The sequence below is a fragment of the Cyanistes caeruleus genome, chromosome 15 (assembly GCF_971803275.1).
Source record: "Cyanistes caeruleus chromosome 15, bCyaCae1.hap1.1, whole genome shotgun sequence".
Classification (NCBI taxonomy): domain Eukaryota; kingdom Metazoa; phylum Chordata; class Aves; order Passeriformes; family Paridae; genus Cyanistes; species Cyanistes caeruleus.
Window position 1 is genome coordinate 1,041,600 of NC_141715.1, and position 17,221 is coordinate 1,058,820.

Genomic DNA, 17,221 nt, shown 5'->3' on the forward strand with positions numbered 1-17,221 from the left:
AAGTCACCTTTTCCTGCAAACAGGAGCCTGCAAAGCCCAGCGCTGTCCTGGGCAGGAGCACAGCTCTGAGCACTCAGGTTGGCACCTGCACAAACAGGGGCTGTTAGCCAGAGCTAAACCTCTGAACCTTGATCCCTTGCTGCTCTGTGCAAAGGTGGGCTGTGACTGCTTTCTTCAGGGACCAGAGGAGCAAAAAGGATGGGAATAACCTCAGATGGGTTTTGGATTCCTTCTCCCCAGCACCAAACACCTGTGGCACAAGGACCTGCCGCCCCAGATGGCAGCAGGTGACAAAGCAGCCCCAGACTGGGATCACGCTCCAGCACACCCTAGAGCTTTCTCCCTGCAGAGGCACACGAGGGCACTTTGAGGGCACAGCACCCTGCTATCCACCCTCTGCCCACCCAAGTCAGGACCCAGGGGACCGAGCGAGCCGAACCAGGACCAGCATGGTGGGGAGCAGCATGGAAAAGGCAAAGAGGGCAGTCAGCAGCATCGGCCCCTCACGTTTCCTTATCACCTGCCTAAGCCTTGTTTGTGTGAAAAGGGAGTTAAGCAAACACTGGGCAAAAGTTTCACTTTCACTTCCAATCTGTTGCAGACCCTGTGCCAGCTCCATCCGGGACTGGCACTGCCACCCCACAGCCACGGGCACAGCCTCACCGAGACCCCGCAGAGATGTGCAACACAACCCCAGTGCAAGCACATCCCAGAGTCTGGAGCACCAACAGCACCACCAGGAGCCACCCCACCACCCCACTTCACGTTTTATCAGCCCTGGAGCAGGAGGTGTCCCAGGAAACACCCAGAGCTGCAGCAAAAGCCCTGCTGGCATCACCCATGGTGGCAGCACAGCCCCCACAGCCACCCCGGTGTGGGGCAGGGACACAGGGGGCAGCTCATTAAAATCACAGCCTGCAGGCACAGACTGAAGGGAGACCACAGCTCTGACAGCACAAGGCTGAGAAACTCAGCTGGGAGCAGGGGCAGGTGCCAGCTGCTCACCACAGCCAGCATGGGACACGCTGGTGGGGGCAGAGCTGCCATGGCACCTGGGGGACAGTGCCACAGCACCTGGGGGACAGTGCCACAGCACCTGGGGGACAGTGCCACAGCACCTGCGGACACAGGAGTCCTCAGGCACTGATGGATCCAGGTCCAGCATCATCCCTTGGGTCCCATAAACCCTGTGGTGACCTGGCCAAAAAAGCAGCTAAAGGAAAAGTGACCCAAAACACCAAACCAGCCCAGCTGTGCCTTTTGGGACATGGGCACCTCTGCCTTTCCCGTGGGAGCCTGGGGCATGGCACAGCCCCACTGAGGCCCAGCCCGTGTGCACTCGTGGGGAGGGGGCTCACAGAGCTGCCCCAGCCCAGCCCCAGCACACAAATTGCAGTCTGTGCTGAGCATGGCAGCAGCCGGGCGTGGACGGGTTTGGTGGCTTCAAATTAGTGCCTGGGAGCTGGAAGAAGGAAAACAAACCAGCAGAAACGTGGCAGGGCACCGGGCTGCACCCAGTGCCTGGAGGGGACAACAGCCCCATCGGCACCAGGACAGCCTGGCAGCACTGGGAGAAGGGCACAGGGAGGAGGAGGAGGAGGAGGAGGAGGAGGAGGAGGAGGAGGAGGAGGAGGAGGAGGGTGCCAGGCTCAGCCCTGTGCTACAGCAGCAGGGAGGCGATGGCTGGCAGCCCCTGCACCCCCACATCCTCTATCCTTACATATGCTGCTTGTTCCCCAAAGCAAGCTGCGAGCCTCTCCCCATCACCAGCCGGGCACTCCAGCTCCCCCTCCGTGCCAGCACAGGGGCTGGATGGAGGTGATGGCAGCACAGGGATGAGCCACTGGCTCCCTGCCTGCCCCTCACACAGGCACAGGGATGTGCAAAGGGATAAAATCCTTCAGCACCCCTGGTCCTGATGGTCACCACAGCTCCCATGCTGGAGAACAAGTTCCACGGCATCCGGCCTTCGAGTTCATTATTTATGTCACACTTGAAGTCTCTGCATCTGCAAAACTTTCTGAATAATTTATGGATGGTGGATCAGGGAGGAAGAGGGACACGTTTTGCTGAAAACCAGGTCACTGAATACCAGCCAAGCAGCAAAGGGAGACAATGGAAACAGGCACAGAAACTCACTGGGGGAAAAAAGATCCAACAGCATTTATGTACAGACACACACACACACACACTCCAGAGATGTCCTTGGCATCTGAGGATATTTAGCAAAACCAGCCCTTCAGCAAATGAGGATCATTTTCAACCTTCTGAATTTATTCCTTCTTCAAAGGGAAAGAGAAAGCGCTGTGAATCATTCCTATTTCTCTGTACCTACACTGAGGGCAAAAGCAGGGCAGAGCAGCCCTTTCAGCAAACCCTGGCAGAGACTTTGTTACGTGTCCTTACTCCGGTCTCACCATCCCTGCATGCCTGCTCCTGCCCAGCTCTGCTGAGCTCCTCTTCATCTTCCTCCCCTGCAGCTCCCAGTCCGAGCGGCCCCTCGCCGACACCCAGAGCCACACGTTCTCCCCACGCCTGTCTGCACACAAAGAGGATGTGAAACGTTCAGCAGAAAAGGCAAGAGGAAGGAAAAGGAGAGAGGATATTGCCAAGACCTCACGTAACTCCGGCTGCAGGCTGCCACCCTGCCCAAGGGCCCCGACACCCTGGGAGCCCCCACCCCACCTCAGCACGTCCTGAGCCAGGGCTCTGCTGTCCCCAGACCTGCCCAGCTCCACAGCCAGGGTCACAACAGCTGAGGAGCAGCATGGAGACAATGACAGTGAGATAAGGCCACCGTGCCCAGCCACATGGGGAGCCAAACCAGAATCACTTGGAAACACCGCTAAATAAAAGCCATCTAAGGAAAGCAAGCACCTGGTCACAGTCAGGAATGGCCCCAGAAACCAAACTGGCTCATGGTGGTGACATCCCAGCCCCTGCAGCAGTGCCACAGCCACCAGCAGCAGGCAGCAGAGCAGCTCCTCACCCCTGGAGCATCTCCACCCCTGCTCTGGACACTGCAGCGCTCTGTAAGGGCTCATACAACACGTCAGAGCCCGGAGCTGCCACACGCTGAGGGTGACACACTGGGAAGAGCCGGCCCAGATCCCATCCAGCGCTCACAGCGTGAAGCAGCACTGAAATCACTCCTACAGCAGGAGGATGCACAGGGGGCCGAGCATCCCAGCCAGGGAGGGGCTCCCCTTCACAGCCTCCCTGCCCCAAACGCTCCCCCAGAGCGCCCTGGGGACCAGCCCGTGCCACACGCGCCAGGTGCCAGCAGGGCAGGCAGAGCTGGGCACTGATTCACTCTCCAGCACAATCATTCCTGGGGCATTCCTGTCCCTGGAACTGCCCCCCGGCCCTGCACAGGAATTAAGGGCTAATCCAGGAACACATTCAATAGAAGCTACAAAACAATTCAGCCATAAAAACATCCTTATCTCCAGAGGCCAGCGAGCGTTCTTCCTGCCCGGTGCGGGCAGCCTGGGGCGTGGGGGGACAGGAGCCCACTGCCAGCCACGAGCCCACGGGGGCCCACAGCACACCCAAAATAGCTGCACACAGCGTGCCCAGGGGGAGAGCACAGCCAGACACCTCAGCCAGCACCTGCTACGAGCTGACTAAGCCCAGAGACACCTCGGGACTCAGCAGCTCTCTCCCAAAATGTATTTTCTGTGAAGGACAACGCTGCAGGATTTGCTCTGGGATAAAATGAATGCTACAGGCAGGGCCAGGCACTGCTGCCTTCAGCAAACACTCCACAGCAGAGCGCAGCTCAGACCTGCAGAACCATAAATGCACCCACAGCTGTCGGGTTGGAGATTCTTTTAACCCCAAATGCCAAGAATTGGTACAATGGGAGTCCCTGTAAGCCAGATGTTACCAGCTGCTACTTCAGCATGGAGGAACTACAGCCATGGGGCTCGGTGTGAGATCAGAAGGGCAGGGAGCAGGAATCAGCCCTTCTGGGAATGGACAGGGTGGTGGGAATGGATGGAGCATCACCTGCCCGTGCATCCTGGGGTGACCTCGCTGTCCCACAGCCCCCACAATGACCCTGGCCAGGCTGGTTCATGGCAGGTGATGCTGCAGGGGCTCCGTGGCACCTGTGTTTGTGACATGTCCCTGTCACCCCACGGCACAGAGCGGTGACCGCGCGTGCTGCTGGCGTGCGGGGTACAGGCACCCCCCGGACGGGGAAGAACCCTGTGATTTGGGCCAAAGAAACCTAAAACCAGAAAAAAACCCAAACGACCCCTTGAGGGAACAGCAGAAACAGAGCCACAGCCTGGGGAGCAGCCCACCCATCACAGCACCCCGAGGGCACAGCCCACCCAAGGCTGGCAGCACACAGACGTGCAGAGGTGTCCCCGGCCGTGGGGACAGGAGCCAGCCCAGCCTGGGAGGACAGGGACGCTGCCAGCCCCGGGTGAGGGTCTCCCCAGCCCCGGAGCCACAGCCTGCATCGCTGCATCCCCCTCCCACCCAGACCCCTCCTCACCGCTCTGCAGCCGCCTCCGCTTCCCCACGGAGATGAGAGGACAGCCCTGGGGGGTGACCCGGGCAGAGCCGCTCTGGGGGCTCCGGGCATCGCCCACCCTGAGCGGAGAGGGGTACAGGACAAACGGGGGGGCGAGGCACCGACCCATCACCCCAGAAAAGCGCTCCCAAAGGATGCGACCCCCGAGGGCCACGGAGCAGGACCTGGAGGAGCGGAATCACACACATCCCAATGGGCCACGGCACATTCCGATGGAGCGGGCCCGGAGCCCGGCACATCCCGATGGATGCACACGCGTTCGGATGCACCAGGGCAAGGCCCGTGCGTGCGCTGATGCTCCACAACCAGGACCACACATGTCCCCACGGCCAGGCTCACCCCGGGCTCGTCCTGCTGGGCCAGCAGCGGGCAGGTCCCGGTGGCCCGGCCCGGATGGAGCAGCCCCCGGCGCGGGGCGGGCAGGGCCGGGGGTCGCGGGGTCCCGAGGGCCGCCCCCAGCCCCGCACTTACTCTTAAGGGCGGCGACGAGCGACTTCCCGTCCTTGATGAGCTCCTTGATGAACTTGTTGGTCTTGTCCAGCTCGGCCTCGTGGGAGCGCAGCCGCTCCCGGAACTGCGGGCTGTCCAGGCAGCACTCGCTGAACTCCAGCGCCGGCAGCCCCATGCTGCCCGGCACGGCGGGGAGAGCCGCAAAAATCCCGAGAAAACGCAAAACGCAAAACGCAAAGGCGTTTAGGGCGAGGCGCGCAGCCGCCGGTGCGGGCGTGCGGCGGGAGCGCGGTGCGGGGCCAGGCCGAGCCGATGCAGGGAGCGGGGCCGGGCGGAGCGGCGGGAGCGGAGCGGGGCCGGGCGGAGCGGGGCCGGGCGGAGCGGGGCCGGGCGGAGCGGCGGGAGCGGAGCGGCGGGAGCGGAGCGGGGCCGGGCGGAGCGGGGCCGGGCGGAGCGGGGCCGGGCGGAGCGGCGGGAGCGGAGCGGGGCCGGGCGGAGCGGGGCCGGGCGGAGCGGCGGGAGCGGAGCGGGGCCGGGCGGAGCGGGGCCGGGCGGAGCGGCGGGAGCGGAGCGGGGCCGGGCGGAGCGGGGCCGGGCGGAGCGGCGGGAGCGGAGCCGCGCCGGGGGCGGAGCTGCTGCCGCCGCTCTGGGGCCGCCGCCCGGGCCGGGCCCGCCCGCGCCGCAGCCGCGCCACGCCCCCCCTCCTCCAGCCAATGGGAGCGCGCCGATGCCGCCTCTCCCCGCCCCCTCGTCCCGCTCCGCCAATCAGCTGCGGGGGCGGGGCGGGGCCGTGCCCTCCCCGTGGCTCCCGCACCTGGGCCGGCCCCGCCCGGGCGGAGGCGGCTCCGGACCGGCCCCGCTCCGCTCCCCGGGACCCTGCTCTGCCCCGCTCCGCTCCCCGCGATCCTGCCCTGCCCGGCCCCGCTCCGCTCCCCGGGACCCTGCCCGGCCCGGCCCCGCCTGCGGGAGCGCCGCTCCGGCCCGGCCCGGTGGCGGCTCGCACGTTTCTGCTGCCATGGCACATCTGTGCGGGAGATTACTGCCCGGGCTTAGTGGTGTGATCTGAGAGAATAAAGCCGTAATCTGCTGGAAGGGCTGGATGTGGAGCGGCAGCGGGAGAAGCCGGCAGCAGCGAGGAGCGGTGGGGCCCTGTGCCAGCGCTGTGTCCCCAGAAGAGCATCGTCCCACGGACCATGGCTGCCACCGCTTCCCTCCACAGGAGATGGATGTCGCCGCACACGCAGAGCCGGTGGCTTCTCCCCACGGCCGCTTCCTTCAGGAACACGCCAGGAATCCGGCCCGGGAAGGGAGCTGCAGCCGCACACAGCAGGGCACAGCTGCCCCTGCAGGCTCCGTGGGATGCCAGGGCACAGCTGCCCCTGCAGGCTCCGTGGGATGCCCGGGCACAGCTGCCCCTGCAGGCTCCGCGGGATGCCAGGGCACAGCTGCCCCTGCAGGCTCCGTGGGATGCCAGGGCACAGCTGGCCCTGCAGGCTCCGTGGGATGCCCGGAGCGCGGGGCACACGGTGGGCACCAGCCGCTCCCGGTGCAAGCCCCGGCACGGAGCGAGCCCGGTGAGCTCTCCCCGCGGGCCGGGACAAACAGCCGCATCTGCGGATAATCCCGGCTGCCTGGAATTCCCCCATTCCCGGGGGAAGCCGAGCCCCGCTCCCACCGGGCGAGCTCCGGGAGCCCGCTCCCGCACAGAGCCCACGCCCGATGGGGAAAAGTTCATCAACCTGTGCTTTCCACCGGGTGGGTGCCGGCACAGGAACCTGACACCAGCTCAACCTTTTGTCTCTGTGTTTTTAATCCTCTAAAGCACGATTCTCTCCATCCCCACACCACAGCCTAATTCGGGCTGAGTCACCGCCTTCAAATATGGTTTGTGAGCCACATTTTTTTGGATGAGGCCTCCTAATTATAAAAAAGGATGTAAGACTAATTACATGCTTATCTTGTAGGCAGGATATAAAGTTTAATGAGCTGTCATTTACGCCATATGCACGCAGGCCCATAAAAGCATGAGATGTTATTATTTGGATTATGCTCCCTAATTCTACCCTGCACAAAGCCATAAGAGCACTATTTTGGTTTTATCCTTCCCCATCACCATTGTTCGTATTTAAAAGTGTTCCAGCATTTACTGCTAATAGGGAAGAACCTGTAACTAGATTTATAGGACACTGCCTTAGAGGATGCACATATCTGGGGCTTGAAATTGAATTTCTTTCAGCACTTTTCCAGAATCACAGAAAATGATGATGCTCAGACTGTCATTTATTGATGAAGGCAGAATTGAGGCCATACCAAGCTCTGCCACACGTGAAACACCACACGTGCCACTGGAACCAAGGCCTCAGGCAGGCAGTGAGGAATCTTCTCCCCTTTCTCTGTCTTCATTCATCAGGGGACACTCGTGTTTGAACTCCAAACGTGGGAGCAGAGCAGGGCAGCAGGACTGGAACAGCCATGGACATCTTCCAGCCCTGCTTTCCTAGGATTGTGCATCCAAACTGCAGAAGGATATCACAGAATATCCTGGGCTGGAAGGGACCAAAAGCGATCATCGAGCCCAGCTCATGGCTCTGCACAGGACACCCCAGGAATCCCACCACATTCCTGAGAACATTTATCACTGAAGAGAAAAATAAGCAAACAAACGGCCCAGACATCCACATCCTCCTGCCTGTGGATAATAACAGCTTGCATCCCTCTGTAATCCCTGCCATGCTTTGATTTATTGTTTTAAGCAGCTGGGTTGTCTCACTCCAAGTGAGACCCCGTGGAAGGATCCAGCAGCCCTGGACAGAACCGTGGCCACTGAGGGCTCACCCCAGTGGCCACAGCCAGCCCTCCTCCGAGCCTCACACCTCCTTCCCACTGAGGAAAGCTGTGGCTGCCCTAATCCCACACTCCCACCCCTGAGCCGTCCTTGACCACACATTAACACATTCTCCCTCACTCACCAACCCACATCCCACAGCTCACTCAGGGAACATCTGCAGAAAACTACGCCAGCATTAAAATAGAGATTTTTTAAAAGCACAGTTTCTACCTAGATTAGGTGACTCTGGATCAAATTACTGCTGGAGCAGTGGTGGGGGCTGCCACAGCCAAGCGGAAGGAAGAGGGAGACTGCCAGAGGGCAGGTTTGGATGGGATTTGGGGCAGGAATTGTTTGGGCAGAGAAGCTGTGGCTGTCCCTGGATCCCTGGCAGTGTCCAAGGCCAGGCTGGACGGGGTTTGGGGCAATCTGAGGTAGTGGAAGGTGTCCCTGCCATGGCAGGGGTCAGAACTGGGAGATCTTTGAGGCCCTTTCCAGCACAAACCAGGCTGGGATTCTCTGGCTGCAGCAGCATCAGCTCACACCAGCCCCAGCCCTCTCCTGCCACCAGCGTTATCTCTGGGTGGGTCACACAACCAGCTGGATTCAACCGGTTGCTTTGAAAAACAGCAATTGTTTCCAGAGTGAGCTTTCAGCTGGATCGGCTCCCTCCTCTGAGCGCAGCTTCTTCCCACCTCCGCATCCCTGCCCCATCCTCACGCCGGCTGCGCTCGTCTCTGGCTGCCCGTGACACATCCATTGCTAAGGCGGCAGGAGCAGCCCCTTCTCCGCCGGGAAAGCTTTCTGCCACTTGAGTTCAGCAATTAGGGAAAGCTGGAGTGACAGCAGGAGCGGGAGGTGAGGAGCCAGCCCTGTCCCCCGTGTCAGCTCTCGGCATCTCACGGCTCTGTCTGGGCAGCTGGGAGCGACAGGAGAGGCTGGGTCCGGCCACAGGGACCCCACTGGGGAGAGAAACCCCTCATCCCACGGCTCTCCTGCCCCGGGGAGCTGGGACCCCACTGGGGAGAGAAACCCCTCATCCCACGGCTCTCCTGCCCCGGGGAGCTGGGAGCCTCCCTCCAGCAGCATCCCCAGCGCTGGGAAAATGGGAGCACGGTGGGAAAGCAGCCGCTGCAGCAGAGGTTTGGGCACCAATGCATTCCAGGACACCCCAGGGGACAGCAGCAGGCATCCCGACTGGCAGAGTGCAGGAGCTACACCTCGGAGCTGCCCTGAGGCAGCAGTGTTCAAGGTCTATTTATTATGTGGCTGTATATCACACTCACATCTTCCTTGCTCCCAGGACTCCTTTTATTGGGCCAGACACAGATGAGGCATTGTATATGGCAAAAATAAACCCACCCTGTTCCAGATAATACATCAGCCCATCATAATGAATCCCCTTGAATTCCCTGCTGTAAACCAAAGGGCGTGGATTGACCTGTTGTACTGACAACCCTCCAAGAGATCTGATCCTTGACCTTGGACCTTTTATTGGCTGTGAGTACAGCTCCAGGACAGACACCAAGGGCTTTCCCCTCTCCCATGTTATCCTGGAAATGTTCTTCTTTGACACTTCTCCATGTGACTGCAGCAAGCAGCCTCAGCGTGACAGCGCTCCCTCCACCAGCTTTCCACAGAACGTGATTTTAGATATATATACTTTAGAGTGGAACAGTACTTCTCCTTACTGCCTTGCACCTCTCACAGTCACACATGAATTTCCACCTACTCAATTCCTTTTTTCCCTTCTGCAGCTCGCTTTTCTCCTTGCACTCATTCCTCCTGGCCCTCAGGCAGATTTGCAGGGGTGGGTGAGACGAGACAGGAGACGGGAGCAGCAGTGACACAGCTCAGTATCTGCAGGGGGACAGACCCCCCAAAATGAAAAGCAAACTGGGCTGGGGTCTCTGCTCCCAAACCCTCTTCAGCTCCCAGCTCACACTCATTAACCTGCCGTGATTTTATGCAGCATTCATCATTAGCCACTTGTGCTGCCAAGTCTCCCCAGACACCACAGGTTTGGAACTGGTTTTGGAACTGGTTTCCAGTTGAACAGACATATCAGTGCCATCTCCTGTTAGTCAGCTGTGGTGCCACGATGATCTCCACATCCAGCTCCCTCCAGGTCCCTGAAGCCGTGTTTGTGCCTTGGGCCATGAGTTCCTCTCCCTGCAGAGAGCACGCTGCTGGAGCTGACGAGCCTCTCAACTCCTTTAACTAATTGGCTTCAGCTCCTGCTCGTGCTGTGTCCCACTCACACCCACCTGGACATGCCCAGGGCCTCGTGGTGCCACCTCTGCCAGGGCTGGCACGTGTCTCAGAGACCTGGGAGCACCAAGGAGAGCAGGAATCTCTGGGACAAAGGCCCCAGGCTGTGCATCCGGGGGGAGCTGTCTCCAGAAGAGGCATCTTCATCTTCATCTTCATCGTTCACCTCTCTGGCAGGTGTCAGGGCAGATAGAGCAGGACCCAGCTCCCGCTGCAGGGAGCACAGGGACACTCCCCAGGCTCGAGAGAGGTTTCTGGTGCTTGTGCTTTTAGCCAGTGGGGAAGGTTTGTTTCCTTTGATTCCTTGTTAAAAACAGAAGAAATCTTCTCAGCACCCTCAGCTGAGTCACTGGGCAGCTCTGTGTCCCCCTCTGTGTCCCCCTCTGTGTCCCCCTCTGTGTCCCCCTGAGCCTCGAGCTGCCCTCAGCTTTGCTCCTGTCACACTGCACAGGTGGCACTTTGCCCAACTCTGACACAATTCCCCAGAGTGCTGCTTGTCTCCCCCAATTTCAGGGGCAGCTTACTGACATTTTAACACTTCACTAAGATTTAAACTCTGCTCCAACGCCTGTCCAACTGCAAACCTCCCTTGTCCTGTCCGAATGTGTGACCCCAACCCTGCCTGCTGACAGGACCCCGAACCAGGATCCTCCTCAGAGCACAGGGACACTCACAAACCCCTGTGGCTTTTCCTAGCCTGATGTCAAGTTAGATTTTTGTTTTCAAGATGATCCTCAGGGTGCTGGAGCCCGGCTTCTACTCTCAGTGTCTGTTTTGTGTCCATAATTCAGGGGTGGTATTGATGAGCAATGATCAAAGACACCCTGAGAGCCTTATGTTGAAGCAGCTTTTAGAGCTGCCCTGCTGGGGTCTGTGCTCACTCTGTTCTGGCCAGGAATGGGACACGGAATAACTTACAAATCAGAAACATTATTTTAAAGAGTAATGCCTCAACAGGAGGACTGCAGAGGCTCAGCTTCCCGGCAGCACAAATCCCCATTTGACTGGAGCCACAATGACCCTTCTCTGTCTCCCTTGGGAGCAGCATTCCCACTGTAAATGTTACCAGGGCTGTGCACACATGTGGGACAGAACAAAGCTCTGCATTATCAGGCTGTGGCAGCAGCAGCCAGGCGGTGTGACAGAGCAGGGAGGCAAAGCCTGCGAGCTCACAGCTCCTGAAGGTGTGACAGGGACCCAGGCACAAAGGTGAGGGGGGGACATCACCGGGTCAGGGGTGTCACTGGGGTGTCTGGAGGCATTTAGCACATTTAATGAGATGCAGGAAGAGCACACAAAGGAACTTCACAGAACAGCATGGGTTGGAAGGGACCTTCCAAATCATCCAGCTCCAACCATGGGCAGGGCAACTTCCACAGGAGCAGACTGCTCCAAGCCATGTCCAACCTGGCCTTGAACACTTCCAGGGACAGGGCAGCCACGACTCCACTGTTCTCACGTGTGTACTTGTATTTTTAGTCTCTTTCCAGGCAAAGACAGGCTCAGTGGTGCTGAAGAAGACTGTCCCCTTGCTTATGGTCCAGGGTACATCTCATCCTGAGAGGAGGGTGGGCTTCCAGCATCATCATTCCCTTCATCCCTGATCTTCCCTGTGCTGTCCAAAAGCTTCACTCGGTCCTTCTCCATCCAGGCATCCCTGGAACAAGGATTCTGCAGAGCAGGGTGGTGGATCTTTAGCAAGTGAGGGGAAGAGGGGAATCCACTCCCTGTAATTGCCAGAGAAGTGGCAAAGGAAATATCACCTTCCTCAGGGAAGTCCTTACTGACAGAAAAATAGAAGTCACACACAAGTAAGAAGAGTTTCAAGCTCAGGATTTTTTGGGTGAATTCCTTAAGTGGGGAGGTGGACACACAGAACACAATATGGAAATTCCACAACACATCACTGGGATGGAAATGTTTTTGAAAAAAGAGCTGCTCATAGATGTTCTCTAAATTCCCTGGGAGGAAAAGAAAAGGCCTGACAGGTGCATTTTGGGCAGTGGCAAGGCATCAAGCAGCTGGCCAAGCTACAGTTAAACACACAAAGTCAGAAACAAGCTCTCAATTACATGGAAAAGTGAAATTAGTCATGCCCCTGGGAGTCATTGCCATGCAGGAAGCTGAAATGGAAAAGTAAAGGAACCAAGGGTTATAAATCATCAATGATACCCATGGAAGAAGTACTTAAATAACAGGGTTAATTATAAAGATGACAAAGTTTCATTGTCAGGAAAGGCTGAACAGTCTGCCTATTCTTACTCTCCTTTTTGGGAGAAACACAAAATCCCCTCAAAGGCCCAGCCAGGCAGCTGCCACTCATTTCCCCTCCAAACATGAAAGATCAGCCTCTCTCCATGTTCCACAGGGGAGCTGTGGTCTCATAAAGCTCCATGGACAAACCCTTCCACAGGTGTGACACGGGGGGTGTGGAGAGGAGAGGGAGCAGCAGGCAGAGGAGCAGGACCCCAAGGAGTTGGGGGTGTAAGAGTGCCTCATCCTGTTCCAGAAAAACTCAGCTGTGTCCCTTGGAGATGGGACAGCAGCAGGCAGCACCCAGAGGTGGCACCTGCACCAAGCCCAGAGCCAGGACAGGAAGGGTTTGGCCACCACCTGCGTCAGACACCCGCGTGTCCCATCCCACACCAGCCCTGCCTTTGGCTGCAGAGCAGCTTCAGGCAAGTCCCAGTGCCCCCAGGGAGGATTCCAGCTCACACCAGTGCTCCCAGGCTGGGTAACCAGCACAGCTGCCCCAGCCAGGAGCTCTGCAAAGCTCCCCCAAAAGCTGGAGGTGGCATCGACAGCCCACCCCACGCTGGATCCCATCAGTGCTGACAGCCTGCAACTGCTCCCTCTCCCAGCAGCACCTGTGGAGAGAGAGCCCTGCCCAGAGAGCACCTGGGAGCCCAGACACACAAAAGAGATTCAGGAACATCTCATTCCAAACCCCCACCATGGGCAGGGAATGCTCCCAGCCCTGTCCAGCCTGGCCTCGGGCACTGCCAGGGATCCAGGGCCAGCCACAGCTGCTCTGGGCACCTGTGCCAGGGCCTCAGCACCTGCATCATAAAAACTTTCAAGGATAACCCATCCCAAAGGATTCCTGTGCCTAAGGAGGCAGGATCCATGCCAGGCAGATGGGGCTGCTTCTCACAGGCCCCTCTGAGGGGTGTGAAGCCATCTGAAACCTCCAACCACTTAAGCGGGGTTATATTATCACAAGACAATTCCAAGGAGAGGAATGTTTTCCTAAAATTTGTATAACCACTGGAAAAATGTCACAAACCACTGTGAAATTGAGCTGGAGCTGTGTTTCCAGGAATTAGAAACAGAAGGTCCCAAACCAAACTCTAGTTTCCTTTTTGGAGGGGCTCCAGAGATGTCTGCTGTGCATTAGCCCTGGTGCGACCCGCACGAGGGACGTGAGCGCTGCTTCTCTCCTGTGTAAATAGTGATTTCCTCCTGGTGCTGCTCAGCAGCCCCAGCCCTCAGTGTTCCCTCTTTTTCTGTCTCTCCTCCTGGAATCTGGATGGGGATTTTCCTCTCAGGGACCAGCCCTACACATGGGCCACTTTACAGCAACTCCCTGTTTCAGCTGGCTTCAGTGCAAATCATTTTCATTCTCATAATTAGGCAAGGCCACTGCCTTTCCTGCGTACAAACATCTTCAAACAGCTTCTCAAAATTCCTGTGGAAATCCCCATGAATATCCCAGCCATGCCCGGAAACACAGACAAAGGGTTTGTTCCTGGGGCTGGGGTTCAAGGAGCCAGATCCTGCGTGATCCTGCAGCCCTGTGGTGTCACTGCATCCCCCAGTGTCACTGCATTCCCCAGTGTCACTGCATCCCCCCTGGTGTCACTGCATCCCCCAGTGTCACTGCATCCCCTGGTATCACTGCATCCCCCCTGGTGTCACTGCAGCCTTGTGGTGTCACTGCAGCCTCACTGCATCCCCTGGTATCACTGCATCCCCCCTGGTGTCACTGCATCCCCCCTGGTGTCACTGCATCCCCCAGTGTCACTGCATCCCCCAGTGTCACTGCATCCCCCCTGGTGTCACTGCATCCCCCAGTGTCACTGCATCCCCTGGTGTCACTGCATCCCCCAGTGTCACTGCAGCCCCCCTGGTGTCACTGCAGCCTTGTGGTGTCACTGCAGCCCTGTGGTGTCACTGCATCCCCCAGTGTCACTGCAGCCCCTGGTGTCACTGCATCCCCCCTGGTGTCACTGCAGCCTTGTGGTGTCACTGCAGCCTCACTGCATCCCCTGGTGTCACTGCATCCCCCAGTGTCACCTTTCCCTGTCCCCGTGTGGCCCCTGCCTGTCCTTGGCTCTGCACATGTTCAGGACTCCCTGGGCTGTCGGAGGAGCACAGGGAGTGGTGACAGAACAAGAGGTGACCAAGAGGGTCCCCAGGGGGGAACTGCTGGGTGCAGTGGGGAGATCCCCGGAGGGCTGAGCCAGCCGGGCTGGAGGAGCTGGGAGGGCAGAACAGAGAGGCTGCAGCCCAGCTGACTTCCAAGAAAAGGGAGGAAAAACCAGAAAACGGATTTGCATTTTTGAAGTTAATGATTATAAGAAAAAGGAGTAGCTGCCCAGCAGGGAGCTGTGCCAGTCTGTCCATGTGTCCCTGTGCCAGTCTGTCCCTGTGTCCCTGTGCCAGTCTGTCCGTGTGTCCCTGTGCCAGTCTGTCCATGTGTCCCTGTGCCAGTCTGTTCGTGCGTCCCTGTGCCAGTCTGTCTGTGTGTCCCTGTGCCAGTCTGTGCGTGTGTCCCTGTGCCAGTCTGTCCATGTATCCCTGTGCCAGTCTGTCTGTGTGTCCCTGTGCCAGTCTGTCTGTGTGTCCCTGTGCCAGTCTGTCTGTGTGTCCCTGTGCCAGTCTGTCCCTGTGTCCCTGTGCCAGTCTGTCTGTGTGTCCCTGTGCCCATCTGTCCATGTGTCCAGCAGCCCAATGGGCAGTGCGGCTGTAGCTTTGAATTTGAGGAATCTTTGTCCCATCCTGAGCTGGACACTGCCCTGTGCTGGACACTGCCCCCCTGTGCTGGACACTGCCCCTCTGCTGGACACTGCCCCCCCTGAGCTGGACACTGTCCCCCTGAGCTGGACACTGCCCTGGGCTGGACACTGCCCCCCTGAGCTGGACACTATCCCCCTGTGCTGGAAACTGTCCCCCTGTGCCAGGAACTGTCCCTGTGCTGGACACTGCAGCACTTCCAGCGGGTCCCGAGGTGCTCCGGGCACCAGAGCAGCCCTGGGGGATCCCACGGGCACCACTGCCCACTCTGCCTGTGCCCAGCTGAGTGCCAGCTTGCCAGGGTCAGCACTGAAATGCTCATCCCCTCACAACAGTCTCCTCTGCAGAGAGCAGCGGTCCCTTTCCCTACAAAGCTGTCCCCCAACAGCAGTCACAGTTTCCAGTTAACAGGTCTGGCCCTGTTTGTTCCCCTCCTGCTCTCGTCCCTTTGCTGTCCCCATCCCTCAGCCAAGGGCTGAGCCCATCTCACGCCTGTTTATATTCATGTGGCTTCTGAGATTTGGTTTGGAACCATAAAAATATGTTATTTACTGTACAATTAAATATTTGTTTCCTAGTGGGCTGGACTTGGGTGACCTGTAGTTTCTACAATACCCTTTAAGCATGACTTACACTCTTCCTCACCACCCTCCTTTTTGTACCTTCAATTCCCTCACTCCTTCGTGCCTTTGTCAGCTGCAGGGAGGTTTGCCAGGGACTTTACATAGTAAAAAGTGAAACAAAAAAAAAGGTGAAAATAACAACCCTAAAATTTTAAAAATTACTTTTAAATTGGCTTCATCTCTCACTTTTTCAGTGGGAAGAGCGGTGGCAAACCCAACGCAGAATATTTCTTAATTACTCAGGAGTAATTGCACATCCATCAGCCCATCCTGGGCAGCTAATTGCAGTGTTTCTAAGGGTGGTGCCGGTGCTGTGCCACACTGGAGGCTGTCACAGCCCGTGCTGTGCTTATCTGCCCCACCAGCCCTGCCCAGGCCGCTGTGTTGAGCTCTGATGTTTCCAGCAGAGCCTGGCAGGGCAGGGCTGGGTTTCTGCCTGGTGCTCCCAGCACGGTGGCTGTTCCACGGGGATGGGAGCAGCTCGGTGTTTCTGCCAGGATGCCCACGCTGGATCCATGCTGTGATTTTTGGGAATGTCCTGTGCAGGGCCAGGAGCTGCACACAACGATCCTCATGGGTCCCTTCCAGCTCAGGCTCTTCCACGATGCTCTCATCAGGTGACTCTTCATTTTTCTGAGTTTTGGACATGCATCTCCTAAACCCAGTTGAGTGTAGGAACCCAAATGATTTCCTCGCTTTTTTCTGGAAGCAGGCGAGTTTCCCGTTCATTTGGCCCTTGCCAGTGGGACCCCGGCCGCCCCCTGCCCTGCCCAGCCCCGCACTCAGCGCCCAGGACGAGGCCAAGCTGCGATTTTCCGGGTTAATTGCCAGGATGCCAGTGCAGGGGAGAGACAGAGATTCCTTTGTGCCGGCTCCAAGTGCCTCTGTTCCAGGAGAACCGACCTTGCTTTGTGTGCCCAGCCCTGGCCTGACACTGTTTGCTGCGCTGACAAAGACAAAACCAGGAATTCTTGGAGATTTTGGGTGGTGAGGTATCTCCTGGAGCAGCTCTCAGACACAGGAGGCCCAGTTCTGTTTTCCTCATGGGTTCAGGTCAGAAAATCCAGCGGAGCTGACATTCCTGAGTGAGCCACCACGCCGGGGTCCCAGGCTGCCCTCCCCTCCCTCCCTCACCCAGCGGGGAGAAAAACCCTTCTGAGGCAGCGAGGCAAAGAAAGATCCACCAGCAGCACCCAGGGAGAGCTGGGATCCTCCAAGTCCATCCATCCCTGCTCCAGCCAGGCCCAGCCCTGCAGCAGCAGCACCTGCAGTCCCACCGGCAGTGCCGGAGCACGGCCTCGTCCTGCTCGTGCCAAATGAGGAGAGGAAAGTCTGTGTTGGTTCTCAAGCACATGGGGAATAAAAGAAAAGCCAGAGAGTGCCCAGCAGAGCCCAGGGAGCAGCTGGGACAGCTCTGAGGGGATGTTCACAGACAGGATTTTGCCACCTTTCATCAGCCACCACTGCTGATGACAGACACTGCTCGGA

At 58.3% G+C, this 17,221-nt stretch overlaps 1 protein-coding gene and 1 long non-coding RNA gene across 7 annotated transcripts in view; both read right to left on the reverse strand.

Annotated features, from left to right (window-relative positions):
- Nucleotides 1-5,469, reverse strand: part of ARHGAP26 (Rho GTPase activating protein 26) — a 100,762-nt gene extending 95,293 nt beyond the window's left edge. For 5 of the 6 annotated variants that reach the window (XM_086851819.1, XM_086851818.1, XM_086851816.1 and 2 more), the window contains exon 1: nt 5,018-5,430. In XM_086851819.1, coding sequence (XP_086707945.1) covers nt 5,018-5,171 — 154 coding nt within the window. In that variant the 5' untranslated portion in view covers nt 5,172-5,430. Of the gene's footprint in view, nt 1-5,017 lie in introns of all 6 variants that reach the window. The other variant, XM_086851817.1, reaches the window with a different exon arrangement.
- A 3,647-nt stretch (nt 5,470-9,116) lies between these two features.
- Nucleotides 9,117-12,937, reverse strand: LOC147650319 (uncharacterized). The gene is made up of 2 exons (XR_015276744.1): nt 12,812-12,937; nt 9,117-12,217 (listed from the first exon to the last, which is right to left on the reverse strand). It is a non-coding gene; the product is annotated as an uncharacterized LOC147650319 (long non-coding RNA).
- Between the last annotated feature and the right edge of the window lie 4,284 nt (nt 12,938-17,221).